Genomic DNA, 24,611 nt, shown 5'->3' with positions numbered 1-24,611 from the left:
ACTAAGCCTCGTGCCTTCAACTAATATAATTATGGGATCCTTTCGGTTTGAACAGCAGTTTTTTCTAGCGGTGTCATATGCAATTGTCACCCATAATTATGACCCTAGTATCGATCTATTGCATTTCAATCTCTTTTAAGGTTAGGGTTAGGGGTGGTGGAAGGGTATCTTTTTTTCTTCACAAATGTAAATAAACCCAATCTGTTTCTTAAACGAGGGACATATTCATACGGCACAGAATGTTTTCACCTCAATGGATGTCATTGATTGGTTGAAATTGCAGAAATTGAAGAAAAAAAACAACAAATATCTTACAAACTATAGAATTTTCTCAATAAAGCCAAGAGAAAAAGATGTTTTATAAACACATTCTACCAGTATACGAAGTTTAAAATTTTTTTAGTTACCTAGAAATTATGTTAAAAACTGCCGTTCAAACCGAAAAGATCCTAATTATGTGGTGGTGGTGGTAGCGAATGCATGTTGTGGTCATAAGGTTGTATGGTTGTAGTACACCAAGTAACTCTAAAACAAACAAGGTTTAACTTATTCTTTATTTCCTGATTCTAAAACTCTAAGATCCTTTTTCAGTGATGATTGTTTTTATTGTTTTTGTTTTGTTTTTTTTTTTTTTGGGTAAACGAGAGAGGACTGAGGTGTGTATCACTGTGATGTCCAACAGTCAAATTTGATGGAGATTCTTGCTCCATTAAACACCCGTTTGTTCAAGTACGTAGGCTCATGTCGTGGCTCTAGTGCCGTCCCCTTCTTGGACAGCATCGAGCAGCTGGCTCTTGGAGCGGTTCCTGCCAGCACCAAGCATGCCATCTCTGTCCACTATTAAGGTGTTGAGACAAACTGCATATTTGTTGCTACTACTGCTGCTGTTACTACTCAGGGTCATGCTAGAGCCCTTCTTGCCCTCGGCCACCAGACTGTCGATATCTGTTGAACCCTTTGTGTCTTCAGCTTCCTTGGTATCTCTTTCCTCATCAGATTCATTTTCGTCCAACATTTCATCTCTTTGGCATCTGAGCCATAAATCTATGGCATCTTTTACCATCAGAATCTGAAATGATATCACGGGAAAAAAATTATTGGGTCGGTGCATAATTAACGAACATTTTATAATTTAATTTACAAGTTTTATTTAAAATAGAAAAAAAAAGTCATTAATTATGCACCAATCCAATACAAAAGTTATAATGTTTTTCACTACTAAGTTCATCTTTTGCAACAAAATATTTTTTTTACTAATATTGTATTTAGTCATGTCATCATCATCATCATCGTTTAACGTCCGCTTTCCATGCTAGCATGGGTTGGACGATTTTGACTGAGGGTTGGCGAACCAGATGGTTGCACCGGGCTCCAATCTTGATTTGGCAGAGTTTCTACAGCTGGATGCCCTTCCTAACGCCAACCACTCTGAGAGTGTAGTGGGTGCTTTTTATGTGCCACCGGCAAGGAGGCCAGTCAGGGGGTACTGGCAACGACCTCGCTTGAATCCATTTACACATGCCAGTAAGGCGACTTTGGTAACGATCACGCTCAAATGGAGCCCTTTTACGTGCCACTGGCATGGAAGCCGGTTAGCCGCTCTGTCAACGATCACACTCGGATGGTGCTCTTGGCACCCTACTAGCACGGGCACAAGTGCCAGTAAGGCGACGCTGGTAACGATCACGCTCGAATGGTGCCCTTTGTTGCAATATGTTATATGATTTTAACTTAAAAACCTGGCATACGGTTTATACATGGAGCAAAGCTATGGCAGGAAAACGAGGCAATTTCTACTCTTCTCCTCTGGAAGCCATCTACTCGTGATACCAGAGGGCGCACACTCTCCTACCCTGATGTAATTCCAGGGATACAGGCATCCAGCAACAAGACCTCTGTAATGCTATGATGGACTGTGAAGTCTGGCGTAGCATAGTAAATTCCATTGTCTCGACCTCAGTCGAACAATGATGATGATGATGATGATGGCAGGAAAAAATTTGTACCAAGATATAACACTAAATTAGGGGTGCGACTTATACATGAGTAAATATGGCACATATTGGTTGTACCCTGGCAGAATTTTTAGGGTGATGGACAAAATGCTCTGCAATATTTATTGGTGTATCTTTATGCTTTGAGTTAATTAAATCAAATACTTTAGTTGATTTAATTGACTACAGTTATTTTTATTGATCTCCATTTGTTGCACCACTAATTTACAGGTCATAAAGAGACATGACACAAACAACATCACCAGATTTTAGCTTGATATAACCTTCTCACACACACACACACACACACACACATGCATATATTCCACTAGGTCCATCAACTCAACCTACCCCTTCACCATTACGCTTTGGACCCCCTCCCTTTCCTCTTTCCCTGTTTCCATTACTCCTACTCCCAAACCGTTCCCTCTGTTATTCTCTCCATCAGCGTCCTCTCACAACAATGAATCTGTTCTTTCTATTATGGGGTCACTCTTTTACTTTGCGAGCTGCAAGGTGCCCTGTCCCCTTTTACAGATTGGTAATCATTTGGAGTAGTGGCAATGCAGGGCTTGAGAGGGTTCTTTAGTTTTTTGCTGGTACCATGGAAAAATGCTGCTGTTATACCCTGTAAAGTGGTTGGTGTTAGGAAGGGCAACCGGCGGACGTTGGAGACCACACAGCACTGGGGCTGTTGAACAGTCCAACCAATGCCAGCATGGAATACAAATGTTAAATGATGATGATGACACACGCACACGCACACATATACATACATATTCTTCACATACAAAACACTTGTGATTATGTGTGTTTGTTTGTATGTATGTATACATATGTGTTATGTCAGGTCACCTTTGAGTGCCACTGGTAACATGTAACCCAGTACAAACTGTTGCATGGTTGGGTCGTCAGCGACTAAACCAAGCTTGCTTGGTGAGGAGGGTGTTTATTGGACACCCTGTGGGATGAAAAACAGAACCCGTCAAAGGGCGGAGGAACTCTTGAGAGTCAACGGCCATCCAATAAATGTCTTAAGGCTGTATCATGCGCGGGGACATAGAAATAATTGGACTGAATACCCGATCGCAGGTAGTTCAGATATGGCTGGTTTAAATGCTAAGAGAAACTTGGCTGTTATTTTTAGCAAGTTGAGTAACCACATAGAGGCTTGCTTGTTGACTCATGCCCCAGTTTTCTAGTGAATGCATCTGTGATTGTGTATGTGTACACCTGCATGCATAGATTTTGGTGCATCTCTTTGTGTGTGTATGTGTGCACATGCACGTGTGTGTGTGTGTGCACCGTTGTTCTTACCTATTTCTTTATTACCCACAAGGGGCTAAACACAGAGGGGACAAACAAGGACAGACATAGGTATTAAGTCGATTACATCGACCCCCAGTGCATAACTGGTACTTAATTTATCGACCCCGAAAGGATGAAAGGCAAAGTCGACCTCGGCGGAATTTGAACTCACAACGTAACGGCAGACGAAATACCGCTAAGCATTTCGCCCGGCGTGCTAACGTTTCTGCCACCAGCTCGCCGCCTTACCTTTGTTCTTACCTTGACGATGACCTGTTCATCAGTGCCACAGATTGTGCATCCGTCTCCCACAATTTGAAGCAACTGTTGCAGGTAGTCGTACACCTTCTGCAAAAGGGACAAATGTGTGTATTGGATGTAGCGTAGACTGCAGGCGTTGCTCAGTTGACCATTGTGGTGGTTGGCACCGACCATCATCATCATCATCGATGTTGTTGTTGTTGACGCTGTTGTTGTTGTCCACAATTTGTCTCTGTCTATGTCAGCCCACCAACAAACTCTCCCCTTCTCTCGGTTTGCGTTGACTATGCAGATGTCTCTTGAAGGGGGAAGAAAAACAAGAAGAAATACAACAAAATGGAGCAAACACTGACTGCTGTTGTCATGATTATGTAGTGGTAGTAGTAGTGGTGGTGGTGGTAGTAGTGGTGGTGGTAGTAGTAGTAATGGTGGGGTAGTAGTGGTGGTAGTAGTGGTGGTGGTGATAGTAGTGGTGGTAGTAGTGGTGGTGGTAGAAGTAGTAGTGGTAGTGGTGGTGGTGGTGGTGGTAGTAGTAGTGGTAGTGGTAGTAGTGGTAGTGGTGGTGGTGGTAGTAGTGGTGGTGGTGGTGGTAGTAGTAGTGGTGGTGGTAGTAGTGGTGGTGGTAGTAGTAGTAGTGGTAATGGTGGTGGTGGTAGTAGTGGTGGTGGTGGTAGTAGTAGTAATGGTGGTGGTAGTAGTGGTGGTGGTGGTAGTAGTAGTGGTGGTAGTAGTAGTGGTGGTGGTGGTAGTGGTGGTAGTAGTAGTGGTGGTGGTGGTAGTGGTGGTGGTGGTGGTGGTGGTAGTTATAGTAGTGCACATATAACTTTGATATTGAGAATATGTTGTCTATTGACTTTTTATATATGCTGGGCCACTGGTAGTGAGATTTCTAACAAAACTCACTACCCTATATTTTACATATATATAATGGTGTGTGTGTGTGTGTTTTCCATCTACCAAATCTACTCACAAGACACATAGTGCCACATAGTGACATTGAACCCAGAACCATGTGTTGGGAAGCAAGCTTCTTACCTCACAGCCATGCCTGCACCTATATATATATATTTGTGTGTGTGTGATTGTGTTTGTTTCTTTGTCTTCACAGAGTTGTGGTACTAGTGTGTGAAGGCGCATGGCTCAGTGGTTAGAGCGTCGAGCTTACGATCGTGAGGTTGTGAGCTCGAATCCCGGACAGGGCTGCGCGTTGTGTTCTTGAGCAAGACACTTTATTTCACGTTGCTCCAGTTCACTCAGCTGTAGAAATGAGTTGCGACGTCACAGGTGCCAAGCTGTATCGGCCCCTTTGCCTTTCCCTTGGATAACACTGGTGGCATGGAGAGGGGAGGCTGGTATGCATGGGCGACTGCTGGTCTTACATAAAACAACCTTGCCCAGACTTGTGCCTCAGAGGGTAACTCTCTAGGTGAAATCCCATGGTCAGTATCTGACCGAAGGGGGTCTCAGGTACTAGTGTGTGTCACTGTCTTACAAGCTGTATTAGTTATTTCCAATATTCTGCATAAATATGTCTGCATGTCTGTCCATAGGGAAATATTATCTCTCTTAGAAACAGGTGATTGTTGGCAACAGGAAAGGTGCCCCGCCATAGAAAATTGGCCTCAATAAACTCCAATCAAGCCATACAACCATGGAAAAGAAGATGTTAAAATGAATGATGATGGCAACGATGATGATGATGAGGATTGATAACGTTGTTGTTGTTAGTATTCTCGTCATTGTTCCTACTGTTGTCACTAGGATGGTGATTTGGCAGAATCACTAGAGTATCAGACAAAATGCCTTGTGGCATATGTTCTGGCAATTTAGGTTCCAATTTCAGCTCCTGCTAAGATCAACTTTGCCATTCCTCCTTCCAGGGTTGAAGTATCTGTCAAACCTTCCCCAACTTTTAAGCCTTATTTCTATGTTAGAAGCAATTATTAATTTTGTTGTTGTTGTTGTTGTACTGTTGCTAATATATTTTGCAGTATTGCGGTGGCAAGCTGGCAGAATGGTAAGCACACTGGGCAAAATGCTTAGCGGCATTTCATCTGTCTTTATGTTCTGAGTTCAAGGCGGCGAGCTGGCAGAAACGTTAGCAGACCGGGCGAAATGCGTAGCCGTATTTCGTCTGTCGTTACGTTCTGAGTTCAAATTCCGCCAGGGTTGACTTTGCCTTTCATCCTTTCGGGGTCGATAAATAAATTACCAGTTTCGTACTGGGGTCGATATAATCGACTTAATCCCTTTGTCTGTCCTTGTTTGTCCTCTCTATGTTTAGCCCCTTGTGGGTAATAAAGAAATAGGTATTTCGTCTGCCGCTATGTTCTGAGTTCAAATTCTGCCGAGGTCGACTTTGCCTTTCATCCTTTCAGGGTCGATAAATAAAGTACCAGTTATGCACTGGGGTCGATGTAATCGACTTAATCCCTTTGTCTGTCTTTGTTTGTCCTCTCTATGTTTAGCCCCTTGTGGGTAATAAAGAAATAGGTATTTCGTCTGCCGCTACGTTCTGAGTTCAAATTCTGCCGAGGTCGACTTTGCCTTTCATCCTTTCAGGGTCGATAAATAAAGTACCAGTTATGCACTGGGGTCGATGTAATCGACTTAATCCCTTTGTCTGTCCTTGTTTGTCCCCTCTGTGTTTAGCCCCTTGTGGGCAATAAAGAAATATTTATGTTCTGAGTTCAAATCCCCTCATGGTTGACTTTGCCTTTCTTCCCTCTTGGGGTCGATGGAATACATACCAGTTTGAGCACTGACCAGGGTCAATGGAATCAACTTATCCACTCCTCCAAACTTGCTGGCCTTGTGCCAAAATTTGAAACCAAATTTCTCACCCCCCCCTCTCTCTTTGTGAAAATCTTATGTTTGTATTTATCTTGCACTAGTTTCAGTCATTGGACTGTTGTCACGCTGGGGGTACCAACCTGAAGGGTTTAGTCAAACAAATTGACCTCCCTGTACTTATTCTTTTAATTCTGATACTTATTCTATTGGTCTCCTTTTTCCCAGCTGTTAAGTTAGGGGGACATAAACAAATCAACATTGGCAGTCAAGCAGTGAGGGGGACAAACACACACACGCACCAGGCTTCTTTCAGTTTCCATCAGATTGGAGCCTGGTGCAGCCATCTGGTTTGCCAGTCCTCACTCAAATCGTCCAACCCATGCCAGCATGGAAAGCGGACGTTAAACGATGATGATTTACGAAATCTACTCACAAGGTTAGGGCTGTAGTAGAAAACACTTGTCCAAGGTACCACGCAGTGGGATTGAACCAAGAACCTGTAGTTGGGAAGTAAGCTTAACTACACTTCAACATCTGCATGTATATCATCATCATCATCATTTAGCCTCCGCTTTCCCTGCTAGCATGGGTTGAACGGTTCAACTGGGGTCTGTGAAGCCAGAAGGCTGCATCAGGCCCAGTCTGATCTGGCAGTGTTTCTACGGCTGGATGCCCTTCCTAACGCCAACCACTCCATGAGTGTAGTGGGTGCTTTTTATGTGCCACCCGCACAGGAGCCAGATGGAGCTGGCAAACGGCCACGAACGGATGGTGCTTTTACGTGCCACCGGCGCGGAGGCCAGTCGGGGCAGGGCTGGCAACGGCCATGTATGCATAATGTTTCTCTCTCTCTCTCACTATCTGTATGTGTATATTTCTGTGCACACATACGTGTGTGTGTGTTTGCCTCCTGTGCCAAAACGTGCAGTCACTGAAACAGGTTGAATGCCCAGTCAACCGTGTCAAATTGTCAGCCACGCACAGTGATCTCATTCCAAGCTAATGAAACAAGTTGATGGTTGCCAGATAAACTTTAAAAAAAAAAAAAGTACAAGTAAGGACTGAACTCAGGCAGATTGATATGTCCTGGGGGAAAAAGGGACTTAGTGTAGTGGTTAACACAGTGCCTGGAATGGGGTGTCGTTGGATACAGTGTGGGTTACAAGAAGGGAGACAAGCGAGTCGAGAGGACATAAAGGGAGGTGACTCTAGTAACCGGCTTTGAGGAGTAGCGATAGAAGAAATCGCATAGGGAGGAAACTGGACTTGAAGTAGCAGTGTGTTGGGCAAGTGACCTCACGTCATTGGCCAGAGGGCTCTTTGTTTTGATGCTGTCTCTGTGTATTGTAGTGCTGCACTGTCCTAGATGTGGGGGCAGTGTTCCAATTATGGGTGATGAATGAGATTTTTAGAGATAATTTGTTGAAAGCTGAAGTATTTTCTGGCTCCAAAGAGGACGATCAGACTTTACGATACATCCTTTTCTGTGAAGAGAATGTAAGAATATTGGTTTCATGTTTTTTTTTTTATAATTAAGATCCAAACTGTTAATATATGAATGCAAAAGAGTTGAATAACTGTAAACCTGCTTTTGGGCACCCTGTGTATATATATATATATATATATATATATATATATATATATATATAAATTATAATAAAGGGTTAATTGCAACAAGTTGCTCAAAACCACATACCCTTTATTATAATTAATATAATCCTTACCAAATATGGTCATTTCCATACCGAAAAACTACTAGGTGAAATTTATTAATTTTATTAAATCAATTATATTTCACCCTTTATGTGTATATATATATATATATATATATATATATATATATATATATATATATATTTTACATACAAAATTTATAGGACTGACTACTAAAATTTTGTATGTAAAAATATTTTTGATCTTCGGATTTTTTTAATATGCTAAGCCATTGGTTTTAATTGATTAATATCAATTTCTACCCTTATTCAATTTTATATATATATAGTGCCATTTAAGGTGGCCATTGCCAGTACTACCTGACTGACCCTCGTGCTGGTGGCACATAAAAGCACCCACTACACTCAGAGCGGTTGGCAGTAGGAATGGCATCCAGCTGTAGAAACTCTGCCAGATCAGATTGGAGTCTGGTGCAGTGATCTGGTTCGCCAGACCTCAGTCAAATCATCCAACCCATGCTAGCATGGAAAGCGGACGTTAAATGATGATGATGATATATATATATATATATATAATAATAATAATAATAATTGTGTACAGTGCTCAGGTGCACTACAACTCATCTAAAGTGTATATATAATCAGGTATAGTTTCGGCGGATTTCGGAAAGCATTTACTCTTTTACTTGTTTCAGTCATTTGACTGCGGCCATGCTGGAGCACCGCCTTTAGTCGAGCAAATCGACCCCGGGACTTATTCTTTGTAAGCCTAGTACTTATTCTATCGGTCTCTTTTGCTGAACCGCTAAGTGACAGGGACGTAAACACACTAGCATCGGTTGTCAAGCAATGCTAGGGGGACAAACACACACATATATATATACACACATACATATATATATATATATATGTACACATATACGACAGGCTTCTTCCAGTTTCCATCTACCAAATTCACTCACAAGGCTTTGGTCGGCCCGAGGCTGTAGCCGAAGACACTTGCCCAAGATTCCACGCAGTGGGACTGAACCCGGAACCATGTGGTTGGTAAGCAAGCTACTTACCACACAGCCATAAATCTTTTGTCTTTTATTTGTTTTAGTCATTTGACTGCAGCCATGCTGGAGCATTGCCTTAAAGGGTTTTAGTTGAATAAATCAACCTCAGGACTTATTTTTTAAGCCCAGTATTTATTCCGTCAATCTCGTTGGCCAAGCTACTAATTTATGAGGACATAAACACACCAATACCGGCTGTCAAGCAGTGGTGAGGGGGGGGGGACAAACACACAAAGATACACACACATAAATATATACTTACATACATATAAACGATGGGCTTCTTTCAGTTTCTATCTACCAAATCCACTCAAAGCTTTCATTGGCTTGAGGCTATAGTAGAAGACACTTGCCCAAGGTGCCATGCAGTGGGACTGAACCCAGAACCATGCGGTTGGGAAGCAAGCTTTTTACCTCACAGCCACACCTTTTGACATTATTTTAACATCCACTTTTCCATGCTGGCCTAAGTGAGGTGAAATTTATTGAACCAATTTTCCCATGGTTGGAGGCCCTTTCTGTTGCCTAACCCCTTCCTGTTTCCAAGTAATGTGCTAGTTCCCCTAATCCTTCAAACAACAAACAACTCAGTGGTTAAGCTATTTCTTTCACATTAGATTGTAAAAAATAATATTACTGTATAAGATGGTGACCTTATTTTTTACGCAACATGCCATGCAGACAATGTCAGAACATAAGGAATAAATACACATACACCCAAGCATATACACAGACACACGCACGCAATCACACACATACACACTCAATCACACACATACACACTCACATGTGTACACACATACAAACTCGTTGAAACAAATTTCGTTATCTTGGGTGGGGTCATTATCCTAATAGACAGATACTGGTTCCATTTCACTTCTACTACCACCACCACCACTACCACCACCACTACCACCACCACCACCACTACTACTACTACTACTACTACTACTACTATTATCATTATTATTGTTATTAATCAATTGGTTAATCATTCAACCATTGATTAATTGTTTGGTCAATTAATCTGCTTGGTTTCTCAAATTGAAACCATTGATTGATTGACCAAACAATTGATGGGTTAAGTGGTTACATTTTAACAAATTAACCAATACTACTAAAAGAAGGGAAATAGAACCTGTGAATACATTTATTAGTGGCATAATAACCTTCCTGAGATATAATAATGTGTTTGTATATGTACGTATATGTTATACATATATTGATATGTGTATGTGTGCATATATATATATATATATAATTCATAAATGAGGGCAAAGGAAAAATAATTCTAATGCCAAATATGCCGAAAAATTGGACATATTGTCCATTAACCATATAATTTTTTCACAAAAGTAGCGTGCGTATTGTGAAAAAATTATATGGTTAATGGACAATATGTCCAATTTTTCGGCATATTTGGCATTAGAATTTTTTTTTCCTTTGCCCTCATTTATGAATTGTTTATAAATTTAACCGTTAAAGGTATTTTTTAATGTGCTGGCCATTGATAAAAAATTTTTCGAGAAAATATTTTTTGTCGAAAAGAATTTTATCCTCATATTTGATATATATATATATATATATATATAGATACAGATAAAGGGTGAAATATAATTAATTTAATAAAATCAACAAATTTCACCAAGTAGTGTTTTGGTATGGAAAAGGACCATATTCGGTAAAAGTTTATATAATTATAACAAAGAGGGTCTTTGCAACAAGTTGCTAGACCACATACCGAAAGTATTAGAAATAGCAGCCAGAGGACTGTTATTTCCTTTTACTACAGACAACAGTATTTGCAACTCATTATGTGGCCAAAGACCCTCTTTGTTTTATATATATATATATATAGATAGATAGATAGATAGATAGATATAGATATAGATATAAATTTCAGGGTAGCAAAAAATTATTTAGAAATTTTTTGCTACCTGTGGTCTAGCATGAAGAAAAAAACTAGTCAATAGTCTTTATATTATTCATATAAATACAGTGTGCGTTTAAATACATAAGAGATGGCCATAGCAACACATCTAACCCGTTAACTGTATTTATATATATATAAATTAATAAATAAAACATATGCATATATACATACATATATGTACGTACCTACCTCTACATGTATATATACATGCATATATGGGTACCCAGAGAATTGATTCAGTCTAAAAAACACACATATACACACATAAATGATTGACTTCTGATAGTTTTAGTCTACTAATTCCATTAACAAGGCATTGAGCAGCCCCCATAGTTGACACCTACCCACAGTTCTTTGCAGAGAGAAAGAACCCAAAATCTCATGGTTGTGAAGCCATCTTCTTAACTATGCGTCCTTTTTGTTAAGAAGTTCATTTGCCAACCATATGGTTGCATTTCACCATGAATAAATTTCTTCTGCTATCATAACCTTGGACTAACTAAAGATTTAGTTAGTGGATTTGGTAAACACAAACTGATGTCTGTCATATGTATGCGTCACCTTGTCTTAGAATCGGATGAAAGTCACAAGTAAGCATCATCGTCATACAACTGATGTCAGTTGTTTCTAGCTTACTATGGAAATGTGTCTGGTCAAGGATGATATTTTCTCATTTGGAGGTAGGTGAGGGTTGGTGACAGAAAGAGCATTCAGCCGTAGAAAATATATCTCTGCAAATTCTGTCTAACACATGCAAGCATGGAAAAGTAGTGGCGCTGACAGTGGCAACAATGACACAAGTATCATACAATGCTCCCTGAACATTTTCCATCCCATTTTTATTCTAGTCCAGTGCTTTTCAACATTTTTGCTGGAGCGGAACCCCAAGGAAACATTCCACTGGCTCGAGGAACCCCTGTGCAATAATTTAATAGTCTTATGCACACATATCTGCACAGGAGAATTAAAAATTACTGTCGGTTTTGGCAGTTTTGTCACTTCTTGCGGAACCCCTGGACTGTACTGGCGGAACCCTGGTTGAAAACCACTGTTCTAGTCTCTATGTATTCAGACCACCCTCCTTCACTGCTTACTTGGTCACTTATGTGACATAGGCTATCAACTACCTCTGTAGAGTCCTCTGAGCTTTTGAGAGAATTGATTCAGTCTAAAAAACTGAAAGTAAGTACCAGTTATGTACTGGTGCAGACCTTTCTCCTTCTTGCTGTCATATCCTTGATGTACTGCTGGATCAAGGGACGGGACTGCTGGCAGGGTGTCTCTGTTTGCTCACTATTTCATAGGAACCTAAAACATTTAGCGAAAGCAAACTACCAAATCCAAAAACCTAAAACAATTACTAAATCATACTTGCTTGTGAGTGATGGCTGTGGTATTTTCATTTTTATGACACTCTGCCTTTCACTTGAAAAATATCCTCTTGTTACCTGCACAGGTAAAAGCTCCCTGATTTTTTTCCTCATTCTGTTCTTACTTTGAGTAATTTTGCTTTCAGAATACCCTCCTTCACTGCTAATTAAGTTACCTTGGTAACAGAAGCTATCAGTTTCTTCTAGGATACCTGTGGAACATTTGAATTATTTTATTACATGGGTGTTTCTAGTGCTAACTACTAATTACTCTTCTTCACCTGGCACCTACAAAATCTTTCTCTGGAAACATTTTTTCACGCTAAGAGTTGCTGAAGCATGGAACAGACTGCCGGCATCAGTTGTTAGTTGTTGGAGCACTGCATCCTTCAAAACTTCCATGCTTCCTGAGATTCGCCAACACTACACCTGATTTTCTCCCCTCCATACACTGGCAAGCATGTATCTGACTCATACACTGTTCGCTATCCAGACATTTGTACATTACTGCATATACTTTATATGCACTTTTGACAAGTTGTGGTGCACCTGAGCATTCTCTCTCTCTTACTCTTTTACTCTTTTACTTGTTTCAGTCATTTGACTGCGGCCATGCTGGAGCACCGCCTTTAGTCGAGCAACTCGACCCCGGGACTTATTCTTTGTAAGCCCAGTACTTATTCTATCGGTCTCTTTTGCAGAATCGCTAAGTGACGGGGACGTAAACACACCAGCATTGGTTGTCAAGCAATGCTAGGGGGACAAACACAGACACACAAACACACACACACACATACATATATATATATATATTCATATATACGACGGACTTCTTTCAGTTTCCGTCTACCAAATCCACTCACAAGGCATTGGTTGGCCCAGGGCTATAGCAGAAGACACTTGCCCAAGATGCCACGCAGTGGGACTGAACCCAGAACCATGTGGTTGGTAAGCAAGCTACTTACCACACAGCCACTCCTGTGCCTATACAATAATTTCATTACTATCATTTAATTCTACTGAACCTCTTGTGCACCCATAGCATACTATACTTAATGACACATAAGATACACTTTTAAAAGAAATGTCTTTAAAAAACCATCCTGAGTCCTATATGCAAAGTTAGGTTTCCCATAAGCATTAATGCAATTGAATGTGCCCTATTTGAAGCCTTGTTTTGAGGCCTCATGATTTCAGGCTTTGCTTCCATATTTGGAATTTCTTCTCAAATTCCTTGACAATTGTCTGTTTATTCTAGTTGTTGTTTATCTCCAGGACAATCCATCCCATTCTTGAACAGTCCATATCTAGCATGACATTACCCAATATGTCTCTCTCCTTTTCAAAATGGTAGGAAGGGTAGCCATTTGAAAAAAGCATTGGCTGCTATTTCTTGCAGGTTTTATACCAGGTTTTGCTTAACCTTAGGGCAACCCAAATTTGACAGACCTATAATCTTGTTTTTATTTAAATATGGTAACTTCAGGGTACATTCCTCCAGTGTATTCTCCCTACCTTTCCTTCCTTTTTTTTAATATGATTTGAAGATTTGGCTGCTATTTCTAATTGTTATTTTATCAGACAGAAACTGGAGATGCACCAAATCTATATACTTATGCAGTAGTACAGTCTTACCTGTCCATCCATCTTTTGCATAACATTAAAGGAAGTAATTTAAATAATGTAAAAAGTAAACAGGTAAGGCGCAGGAGTGGCTGTGTGGTAAGTAGCTTGGTAACCAACCACATGGCTCCGGGTTCAGTCCCACTGCGTGGCACCTTGGGCAAGTGTTTTCTACTATAGCCTCGGGCCGACCAAAGCCTTGTGAGTGGATTTTGGTAGACGGAAACTGAAAGAAGCCTGTTGTATATATGTGTATATATATATATATATATATATATACAATAATATGTTACATTACTCGATAGTCAAGATAAAACTCTGAGTTTCAGATGCCGAAGTGGGAATCCACGACATCTCTTCGGTTATCTGGCTATTTGAAAACGCTATGAAAAAATACTGTTATACAAAGGGAAATTACTGTGTTATAACTCTGCTTTCCTGCGTACTTATACATCGCTCGCATTTTTCGCCATAAAAATTATATAAAAATACATAAAAAATATATAAAAATATATAAAATCTTCTTGGGACATAACATAGAAAGCATGTTCTATCTGTTTTCTTTAGGGGACCAAAAACGTAACAGAAATTTAGTCACATGTGGGCATGATCCGAAAAGTTCTGTCCTTGTGTTTAGACATGTAGTAGGGTCTAAGCTGCTTTTCCAGATAAGCCATCTCTCCATGTCGCATAGACCGCACCTTCCGCTGTCGTTGGTATAGGGCTTGGTATATTTCTGTTACGTTTTTGGTCCCCTAAAGAAAACAGATAGAACATGCTTTCTATGTTATGTCCCAAGAAGATTTTATATATTTTTTATGTATTTTTATATAATTTTTATGGCGAAAAATGCGACGAGTAATGTAACATATTATTGTATAGATAAATTTCCTCTATTTACATAATATTGAGGTCTCTTTCTTTCTTTTGTTATCTTACCGTTTTACCAATATATATATATATATATATATATATATATATAAGTGTGTGTGTATATGTTTGTGTGTCTGTGTTTGTCCCCCTAGCATTGCTTGACAACCGATGCTGGTGTGTTTACGTCCCCGTCACTTAACGGTTCGGCAAAAGAGAACCGATAGAATAAGTACTGGGCTTACAAAGAATAAGTCCCGGGGTCAATTTGCTCGACTAAAGGCGGTGCTCCAGCATGGCCGCAGTCAAATGACTGAAACAGGTAAAAGAGTAAAAGAGAGAGTGGTGATGGTGGTGGTTGTGGATGCATTGAGTGAGAGAGAAAAAAGAGAGGAAGTTTAAACTTAAAAAGGAAGGAATACATCACGACACAGCAAAGTTTGTGACATCACTGTGTCTTGAGTTTTAATTAATTTTCTTATTCTCTCTGTCTTTGCTGCCTCTTTCTGTTAGTTTTAAGTGTTTTTTTGTTTTTTTAATTGTGTCTAAAGATGAAATAATTGTTTCACTACCAGAAAAGTATGCTGAGATCTGATTATACCTATGTAGATGTGTGTGTAGGAGTGTGTAAATATATAAGTACAGATGTAAAGGTTAAATGGGAATCAGGGTGTAACCAAAGACACAACCATGTCAAGCATGTTTGTAAATAGCATAACTTAATTGTTGCAATTACAATTACAGAAATAAATTTAATTAAGTATGGTGTTCATTTCGTCTTTTACCACTTACTGGAACTTGGTCATGATGAAGCACTGCCTTCAAGGGTTTAGCCAAGTATAGTCACCCCAGTGGTTATTTAAAAGAGTGGTTGTATACTGTCAACTAAACGTGACAGTCCCGTAAAGGGAATTACACCACTGCTATTTAGCCCTAGGAAGCATCGACGCTTCCTGTCGGCTTTGAGACATTTCCTCTGTCCTTATATTTGCTAAGGGGAGACGAGAAGCCCCCACCAGCTAGAGCCAGCATCTAGAGACATGCATGTTTTTCAGTCTTGCTCGTCATCAATCTGGAGTAGCAAGTCCTGCTAGTTGAGGTGTTTGCCAATCCTCCGCAAATATCTATATTTTCGGTGAAATCTATTCACTGATCACCAAAATTAGAAATACTAAATTTCTAAATATCTCGAAGAGATATGAGCAGTGGTGGGGGCGATAGAGTGGTTGTATACTGTCAACTAAACGTGACAGTCCCATAAAGGGAATCACACTACCGCTATTTAGCCCTAGGACGCATCGACGCTTCCTGTCGGCTTTGACACATTTCCTCTGTCCTTATATTTGCTAAGGGGAGACAAGCACCCCCAAAAGCTAGGCCTGCATCTAGAGACATGCATGTTTTTGAGTCTTGCTCGTCATCAGTCTAGGGTAGCAAGTCCTGCTAGTTGAGGTGTTTGCCAAGCCTCCGCAAATATATATATTTTCAGTGAAATCTATTCACTGATCACCAAAATTAGAAATATTAAATTTCTAAATATCTCGAAGAGATATGAGCAGTGGTGAGGCGATAGAGCGGTTGTATACAGTCAACTAAACGTGACAGTCCCGTGTTTGGTATTTAATTTATCAATGTGTGTTTGTTGAACTACTGCATTGCTCCACTTCAATAGCATCACCAGTTTTATGTGGCATTGACATAAACGCACTCACTCACACACACACACACACACATTCACAATCACAGATTTATGTGTGTGTGTGTGTGTGTGTGTGCTGTCTTTTACTCTTTTACTTGTTTCATTCATTTGACTGTGGCCATGCTGGAGCACCGCCTTTAGTCGAACAAATCGACCCCCAAGACTTATTCTTTGTAAGCCTAGTACTTATTCTATCGGTCTCTTTTGCCGAACTGCTAAGTTACGGGGACATAAACACACCAACATTTGTTGTCAAGCAATAGCGGGGGGGGGGGGCAAACACACAGCACACATATATACATGACAGGCTTCTTTCAGTTTCCATCTAACAAATCCACTCGCAAAGCTTTGGTCAGCCCGAGGCTATAGTAGATACACTTGTCCAAGGTACCACACAGCCATGCCTGCACCTATATATATGTATATATATATATATATATATATATATATATATATATATATATATACTTTATTTTAAGCAGCAGAAAATTCAACAAAATCTGTTACTCTGAGTTTCTCGTTGCCGACAACGGCAACGAGAAACTCTGAGTAACAGATTTTGTTGAATTTTCTGCTGCTTAAAATAAAGCATATTACTCTACCACTGGTATTTGAGTACTCTTTTTTTCCACCTTGTTTCACATTTATGTGTTTACTCCGGTATATATATATTCGAAACGTTTAGTAGATGAAACCTTAGCGACTGAAGAAGGGGATTTTTCGTTGTGCTTATTGTCCTGTACCTCTTTTTTTGCTTGTCTTGTTCCTTGGTTTGTGTCTATGTTTTTCGTCTCTCTATGTGTTCGACGTCTTTTTGGTGTCCTGTACACATATATGCGTGTATATGTACATGTAGAGGTAGGTACGTACATATATGTTTATATATATGCATATGTTCTATTTTATTAACATATATATATATATATATATATATATATATATAAGCGCCTATATATATATATATAAGGCGGCGAGCTGGCAGAAACGTTAGCATGCCGGGCGAAATGCTAAGTGGTTTTTCGTCTGCCACTACGTTCTGATTTCAAATTCCGCCGAGGTCGACTTTGCCTTTCATTCTTTCGGGGTTGATAAATTAAGTACCAGTTATGCACTGGGGGTCGATATAATCGACTTAATCCATTTGTCTGTCCTTGTTTGTCCTCTCTGCTTTAGCCCCTTGTGGTAGTAAAGAAATAATATATATATATATTGGGAACAAAGGGCCTCTCAGAGTGAAAGGCAGATTGTATGATGCCTGTGTGCAAGCAGTCATGCTATACAGCAGTGAAACCTTGGCTGTGATTGCAGACGACATGTGAAAACTTGAAAGAAATGAAGCTAGTATGCTTCGCTGGATGTGTGATATTAGTGTGCATGTATGACAAGGTTTAAGTGTTTTGAGAGAAAATTGCTCAAGGTCATAATGATTTTCATCATAGATATGCTCAGTCAGAACTGAGGTCTTTTACAAGTACCATTCTTATGTCTGTAACAAAACATTCTTCTTTATAAAAGAACAAGCAACAACAAAATAAGGAATATTGTTATATGGAAAAACTATGGAATATATGAGACATTAGAATAGATAGAGGACAGCAGTGTGGGATAGTCACTTGAGCTGCTTGGATCCAAATCTCCCTCAAATTTATCCTACTATCTTAGAAAATAGAAGTACATGTCCAATATTGTAATCATCATCATCATCATTTAGCGTCCGCTTTCCATGCTAGCATGGGTTGGACGGTTCAACTGGGGTCTGGGAAGCCAGAAGGCTGCACCAGGCCCAGTCTGATCTGGCAAGGTTTCTACACCTGGATGCCCTTCCTAACGCCAACCACTCCGTGAGTGTAGTGGATGCTTTTTACATGCCAGCGGCACAGGTGCCAGACGAGGCTGGCAAACAGCCACGATCAGATGGAGCTTTTTACGTGCCACTTGCACGGGGGCCAGGCGAGGCTGGCAAACGGCCACGATCGGATGGTGCTTTTTACATGCCACCGGTACTGAGGCCAGTCAGGCGGCGCTGGCAACGGCCACGTTCGGATGGTTCTTTTTACGTACCACCGGCACTGGTATCACAGCTACAATTTCCATTGATGTTGATCGGTTTCGATTTTGATTTTGACATATCTTAGATATATTGTGGTTATTAAAAACAGATGAATTGGTCTGAGTTGGAACACCTTTGATCAAAGCAGACCTTTATGAAGCAATCATGGAGCCTGTTTGAAATTACAAGACCCGCTAAAAATAACGACCAAATGTCTCTTGTCATATTACACAATTTTTGTTTTAAAAAAGGGATACATTGGATAACATAGTCCTTGCTTATACTGCCTGATATGAAGATGAAATGGCCATAGTTGGAATGCCTTTAATCTTGCTTATTCGGAGCTGACTTGAAGTCAAAGAATTAAAACATTGACTGACATGCAACTTATTGCACTGCTGAAACCTCTACCCACCTGACAGAGCCAGTTGCCAAATCTCCTTCAAATCACACCTTACTATCTTAGAAAGAAGAGCACATTGAATAATTTAGTTTAAAATTAGCACAGAATGTCATAACAAGTAGATAGAAACCCTCCCTCAACACATGTAAAAGAGGCTTCTTTTCAATTTCTCCCTGTCAAATTCAATCACACAGCTTTGGTCAACAAGGGGCTACAGTAGAAACCATTCCCCCAAGATGCCATGCAGAGGGACTGAACCTGAAATCATAGGTTTTCTCGTTTTTTCCTCTTTTTTACTTGTTTCAGTCATTTGACTGCGGCCATGCTGGAGCACCGCCTTTAGTCGAGCAAATCGACCCCCAGGACTTATTCTTTGTAAGCCCAGGACTTATTCTTTGTAAGCCCAGTACTTATTCTATCGGTCTCTTTTGCCGAACCGCTAAGTGACGGGGACGTAAACACACCAGCATTGGTTGTCAAGCAATGCTAGGGGGACAAACATATACACACACATACATATACATATATATACATATATACGACAGGCTTCTTTCAGTTTCCGTCTACCAAATCCACTCACAAGGCATTGGTCGGCCCGGGGCTTTAGCAGAAGACACTTGCCCAAGATGCCACGCAGTGGGACTGAACCCGGAACCATGTGGTTGGTAAGCAAGCTACTTACCACACAGCCACTCCTACACCTGTGAACTTCTCAATCACATATCCATGCCTGTTATTTCTAACACATCATGCAATAACATAGAGGCTCTTGCCTGCCATTATAAGACAGTTTAACCTTTAGCATTTATGCTGAACATATCCGGGGCAAGTGAAATCGAAATTGAACCAATCCTATGACTGTCACCCGGCAGATGCCAGGACCCCTGGACTGGAGATACATAAAAAGCACTATCCGAATCATGGCCGATGCCAGAGCTGCCTCGACTGGCTTCCGTGCCGATGGCACGTAAAATGCACCAATCCGACCGTGGCCGATGCCAGCCTCACCTGGCACCAGTGCAGGTGAAACATTGCCAGATAAGACTGGAGCCTGGTGCAGCCTTCTGGCTTCCCAGACCCCAGTTGAACCGTCCAATCCATGCTAGCATGGAAAGCGGACGCTAAATGATGATGATGATGATGATGATGATGATGATTGAATATTCCAGCTGAGCCCATTCTGTCCAGAATGGGGTCAGCTGGAATAATGTTGATCAGGTCCACTGGATCAGCAATGACTTGGGGACTAAACTTCAATGTCAAGACAGACAGTAATAAGTGGGGTCTCTATGCCTCTCATGAGCAGCTTGCAGTTTGAGGCGGGGACTTCTGAATGGCAATGCCTTACAAAATAGTTCTTTCAGTTCTCTTAGTTGTGTGGTTCACCTGATGATGACCCACGTCTCGTGCAGCCCACTTCTTGAAAAAGGTTACCCATGCCAGATCTATACAGTTGCTCCATGTGCAAAAAATCGCAATTAAATCTCCCTCAAATCAGACCCTACTATCTTAAAATTGGGACAATTTGGATAATGCTGTTGTCTAGGATACTCTAGTACAAAGCGGGGAGAAGAAAGTACACTCATCCCTTGAATGTTTTTGGTCGTAGATCTGCTTGGTTACGGCTAACCTTGGGTTTCATGGAATGCAACATTGTGACCTAAAATTGTGTTCAGAAATTTGGAAGAACATACTGAATACATTTGCTCCATTTAAAAAAAAAATCACAGCTAAATCACCCTCAAATCAGACCATATCATCTTAACATAAGGACAAATTGGATAATGTTGTCTAGGATACTCTAGTACAGAGGGGGAAAAGAAATTACACTCATCCCTTGGGTTTCATGGAATGCAACATTGTGACCTAAAATGTGTTCAGAAAGATGAAAGAACATACTGAATACAGTTGCTCAGTTTTCAAAAAATCACAGCTAAATCTCCCTCAAACCAGACCATACCATCTTAACATAAGGACAAATTGGATAATGTTGTTATCCAGGATAATCTAGTACAGAGGGGGAAAAGAAAATAAGCTTACTCCTTGAATGTTTTTCGGTTACAGATCTGTTTGGTCAGTGCTGACCTGGGGTTTCATAGAATGCAACATTATGGCCTAAATGTGTGTGGGCAGATGATGGAAGAACATACAAAATTCAAACGGTGGTGCTACATTTAAAATATTTGATGGGAGGCTAAAATAGAGAAGAGGAAAAAATCTCAACAGAATCTCACCGAAAGTCAATGACAATCCTTAATTCTTGGTATTTCTTCTTGGTCAGTAATTTATCATTTTGCTTTCTGATAATAAGAGATCGTTCTACCTTACTGTTGCTGCTTCTGCTGTCGGTCACATCATTTTCACCACAACTCACAGGGTTTGAACTTTCTCTTGGTGTCACCTTCTCCGTCTTGGGAGCCAGCAGGGCCCGAGCTATGACATCGCACCAGCATCGAGCCTTCTCTCGTTTTGTCTTTGTCGTTGGGTTTCCCCAGCCCTCCCACAGAGCTAGCCCCGCATTGTTGAACATATTCGACACGTAGACGACAGTGGTCAAGAAGATTGTAACTAGAAGTAAGATTCCAGCACAGATTGCCGATAATCGAATCTCCAGTGCGTTGTCTTCGCTGTCCTTATTTTTGCTGTAGCTGTCGTAGTTGTTGTTGTTGATGTTGTTGTTGTTATTGTTGTTGTTGTCGTCACACTGCTGGGACTTGTGTGGGGAGGTGAAAGAAGTTGTGTCTACCTGTGCAATACTCCAGGTAAGAAAGTTCTCCATTAGATTATCAAAGAAGGAAAGAGAGTGAGAGAATATACGTGTGTATGTGTGCGTGCGTGTGTGTGTGTGTATATGCACGTGTGCATGCGAGGGAGGGAGAAAGAAAGTGCAGGGCACGTGCTGGAAAAAATCTTTCGACTGAACAGTTTTTCACTACAAGAAGAACAGCAGGGCAACAGCAGGAAAGGGAAACAATTATTGCTAAAGAGAAAAGAGATTTGGCCTGTTTTTGTTGGTGTTAAGTTTGTTGTTGCTGTTCTTGTTAATTGTTGTTGTTGTTGCTGCTGTTGCTTCTGTTGTTCTTATACATAGTTATGATGTCATAAACAGCTCTGCCATGTCATATGCTTCGGAGCAGCTCCGACTTGACATTAACACTCATTTGCAATTCTTTCGCGACATTATTTGTTTTTTTGATTTTTCTCTCATTTCTTGGAATATGTATATATCTCTTTTTACTCTTTTACTTGTTTCAGTCATTTGACTGCGGCCATGCTGGAGCACCGCCTTTAGTCGAGCAAATCGACCCCGGGACTTATTCTTTGTAAGCCCAGTACTTATTCTATCGGTCTTTTTTTGCCGAACCGCTAAGTGACGGAGATGTAAACACACCAGCATCGGTTGTCAAGCAATGCTAGGGGGACAAACACAGACAAACAAACACATACACACACATACATATATATATATACATATATACGACAGGCTTCTTTCAGTTTCCATTTACCAAATCCACTCACAAGGCATTGGTCGGCCCGGGGCTATAGCAGAAGACACATATGTATATATATTATATGTATTGTTAATAATGTGTGCGTACCATTGATATTGTGTTTATATATTATTTATATATGTGTGTATGTGTGTGTTATTAATAATGTATGTTGTTAATGTGAACTTGTGTATGTACATGTATTGTTAACCCTTTTGATACCAACCCGCCTGAAACCACCTCTGGCTCTGTAATACAAATGTCTTGTTTTCAAAAGATCTGAATTAAAATCTTCCACCAAATCTTAGTCACAATTTGTGTTCTGAACACTAGCTTAATGATGACTACATTATTTTAATAATTCTTCGTTATATTTAAAATTAATTGAAAGAAACACAGAGTATCTCAACAGAAATAAGGTAATGAAAGGGTTAATGATATGTATGTATAATATTGATAAATTCAATGCATGAAATTTTTTGGTCCTTGGGGTCATTTATGTAAATTCACAGTCGATTAACCCTTTAGTGTTGATATTACTCTCTCAAACGTAATGCTTATTCATTCACTTTGTTTTGAGTTAATCATTCATTATCTCATAGCTTCAAGATTTCAATGATGCGATTGTTTATCTTTAGAATGACTTTGTAGGATCGGTGTGAGAAGCTGGATCTGACCACTTCAAACATAAAACAGAATATTTGGGCTGGATTTGGCTGAATGGGTTAATGTGTGTGTGTGTGTGCGCATGCATTATTTAATAACATTTTGACTTTGTTAGTTAGTTAATTTTTGGCTCAAAAAGCAAACAGCAAGGCCATGTAGGGGGACATGGAGTTATGTACAGGGTGGTGTTCATGTAAAGAGTTCAGGCCACTTGTGGTCAAGGGAGACTTTGAACCGAGCGGTTGTCGGCATCTTCACTATCTCATCCGGCAGCTTATTCCATGGATCCGCAACCCGGACGGAGAAAGCCCCTCTCCTTCGATTGAGATGAAATTGTTGCAGGTAGAGCTTTTCGGAGTGACCCCGCAACCGATGCTTAGTTCTATGCAGCTTTGTTGGCTTCCCTCAGCCCTCCCACAAGTATAGTTCTATGAGCCTATCAACAATTAAGTTACATGGAGCTGAGTCAAACTGTTATTAAATAAATGATGCATGTAATTCCTACTGAATGTGTTGAGTCCCACATATATATAATCAAAATAAGCAACAAGAATATCTTCGGTAATTTGGTACAATCGTTTCACGCTACATCATTTTATTAAACATTGTAAGTATTACAACGGTTTTAAAATGTTGAGCAATCATCAGCCATTTATAGAGGTTTTCCATCAATACATATACTTATTTTCATGTTAATTGATAACATTATAAAGAGGGTAGATATATAGACAGAGATGTTGATTTGAAGGTTAAGAACATTAAGGTATTAGAATTTATCTTCTGACTGAAGAATTTTTTGTAAGTTATTTTGAACTGCTAGAAAGTGGGGAGGGATATTCTGTTGAATGGAGACCATTCATTTGCTTATTTTGATTATAATCACCCCATGGATTTATATGGACAACACCGTACAAAATTCTGGTGCATCTGACTTAAGTACCATATTCATTTGAATCTAAATTTTGCTGAACACACACACACATATATATATATATATATATATATATATATATATATTATATATATATATATATATATATATATATATATATATATGTAGAAGGTTGAAAAGTAACACAGAAGTTGATATGTATAAGGAAAATAAGACAAGGTAGAAAATGCTAAAATAATTTTAAGATGGAAAAGTAGACATCGATATGATGGTATGTATGTATGTATGTATGTATATGTATATATATATATATATATATATATATATATATATATATATAAAGCAACTAAGGGCACTAGTTAGCACCAGTATTGCTAGAAATATGAGTCAAAACAACTCACTCATAGCCATGATAAGCACTATCTTAATGACTGACAAGGGAGGCAAGCTCCCTCAGCACAGGGCTAACTAGCACCCTTAGTCACTTTGGTGAGATATATTTTTGCCTTTTGATTGAAAAATTGCTA

General features: G+C 39.9%; 2 protein-coding genes across 2 annotated transcripts in view; one reads left to right on the top strand and one right to left on the bottom strand.

Moving 5' to 3' along the window:
* The window catches only part of LOC115219181 (ribonuclease P protein subunit p30-like), a 69,095-nt gene that overhangs the window by 31,126 nt on the left and 13,358 nt on the right, over window positions 1-24,611 (top strand). The gene's annotated exons all lie outside the window — the stretch shown is intronic.
* Window positions 581-22,113, bottom strand: LOC118765894. Its single transcript, XM_036508656.1, has 3 exons — window positions 21,270-22,113; window positions 3,564-3,861; window positions 581-1,069 (listed from the first exon to the last, which is right to left on the bottom strand). Exons 1-3 carry the CDS (start codon window positions 21,812-21,814, stop codon window positions 740-742), a joined length of 1,173 nt encoding a protein of 390 aa, XP_036364549.1. The 5' UTR covers window positions 21,815-22,113; the 3' UTR covers window positions 581-739.

Source organism: Octopus sinensis, linkage group LG14 (genome assembly GCF_006345805.1).
Source record: "Octopus sinensis linkage group LG14, ASM634580v1, whole genome shotgun sequence".
Classification (NCBI taxonomy): domain Eukaryota; kingdom Metazoa; phylum Mollusca; class Cephalopoda; order Octopoda; family Octopodidae; genus Octopus; species Octopus sinensis.
The sequence above is the reverse complement of the archived record's forward strand: the minus strand, read 5'-3'. Positions and strand labels throughout refer to the sequence as shown.

Coding starts and splice junctions, on each gene's coding strand:
- LOC118765894 (XM_036508656.1), bottom strand. CDS start 21,814: ATGGAGAACTTTCTTACCTGGAGTATTGCACAGGTAGACACAACTTCT. Junction 3,862..21,269: donor AGGATTGTCATTGACTTTCG/GTGAGATTCTGT, acceptor TCCCCCTTCAAG/AGACATCTGCATAGTCAACG. Junction 1,070..3,563: donor ATGAACAGGTCATCGTCAAG/GTAAGAACAAAG, acceptor ATATCATTTCAG/ATTCTGATGGTAAAAGATGC.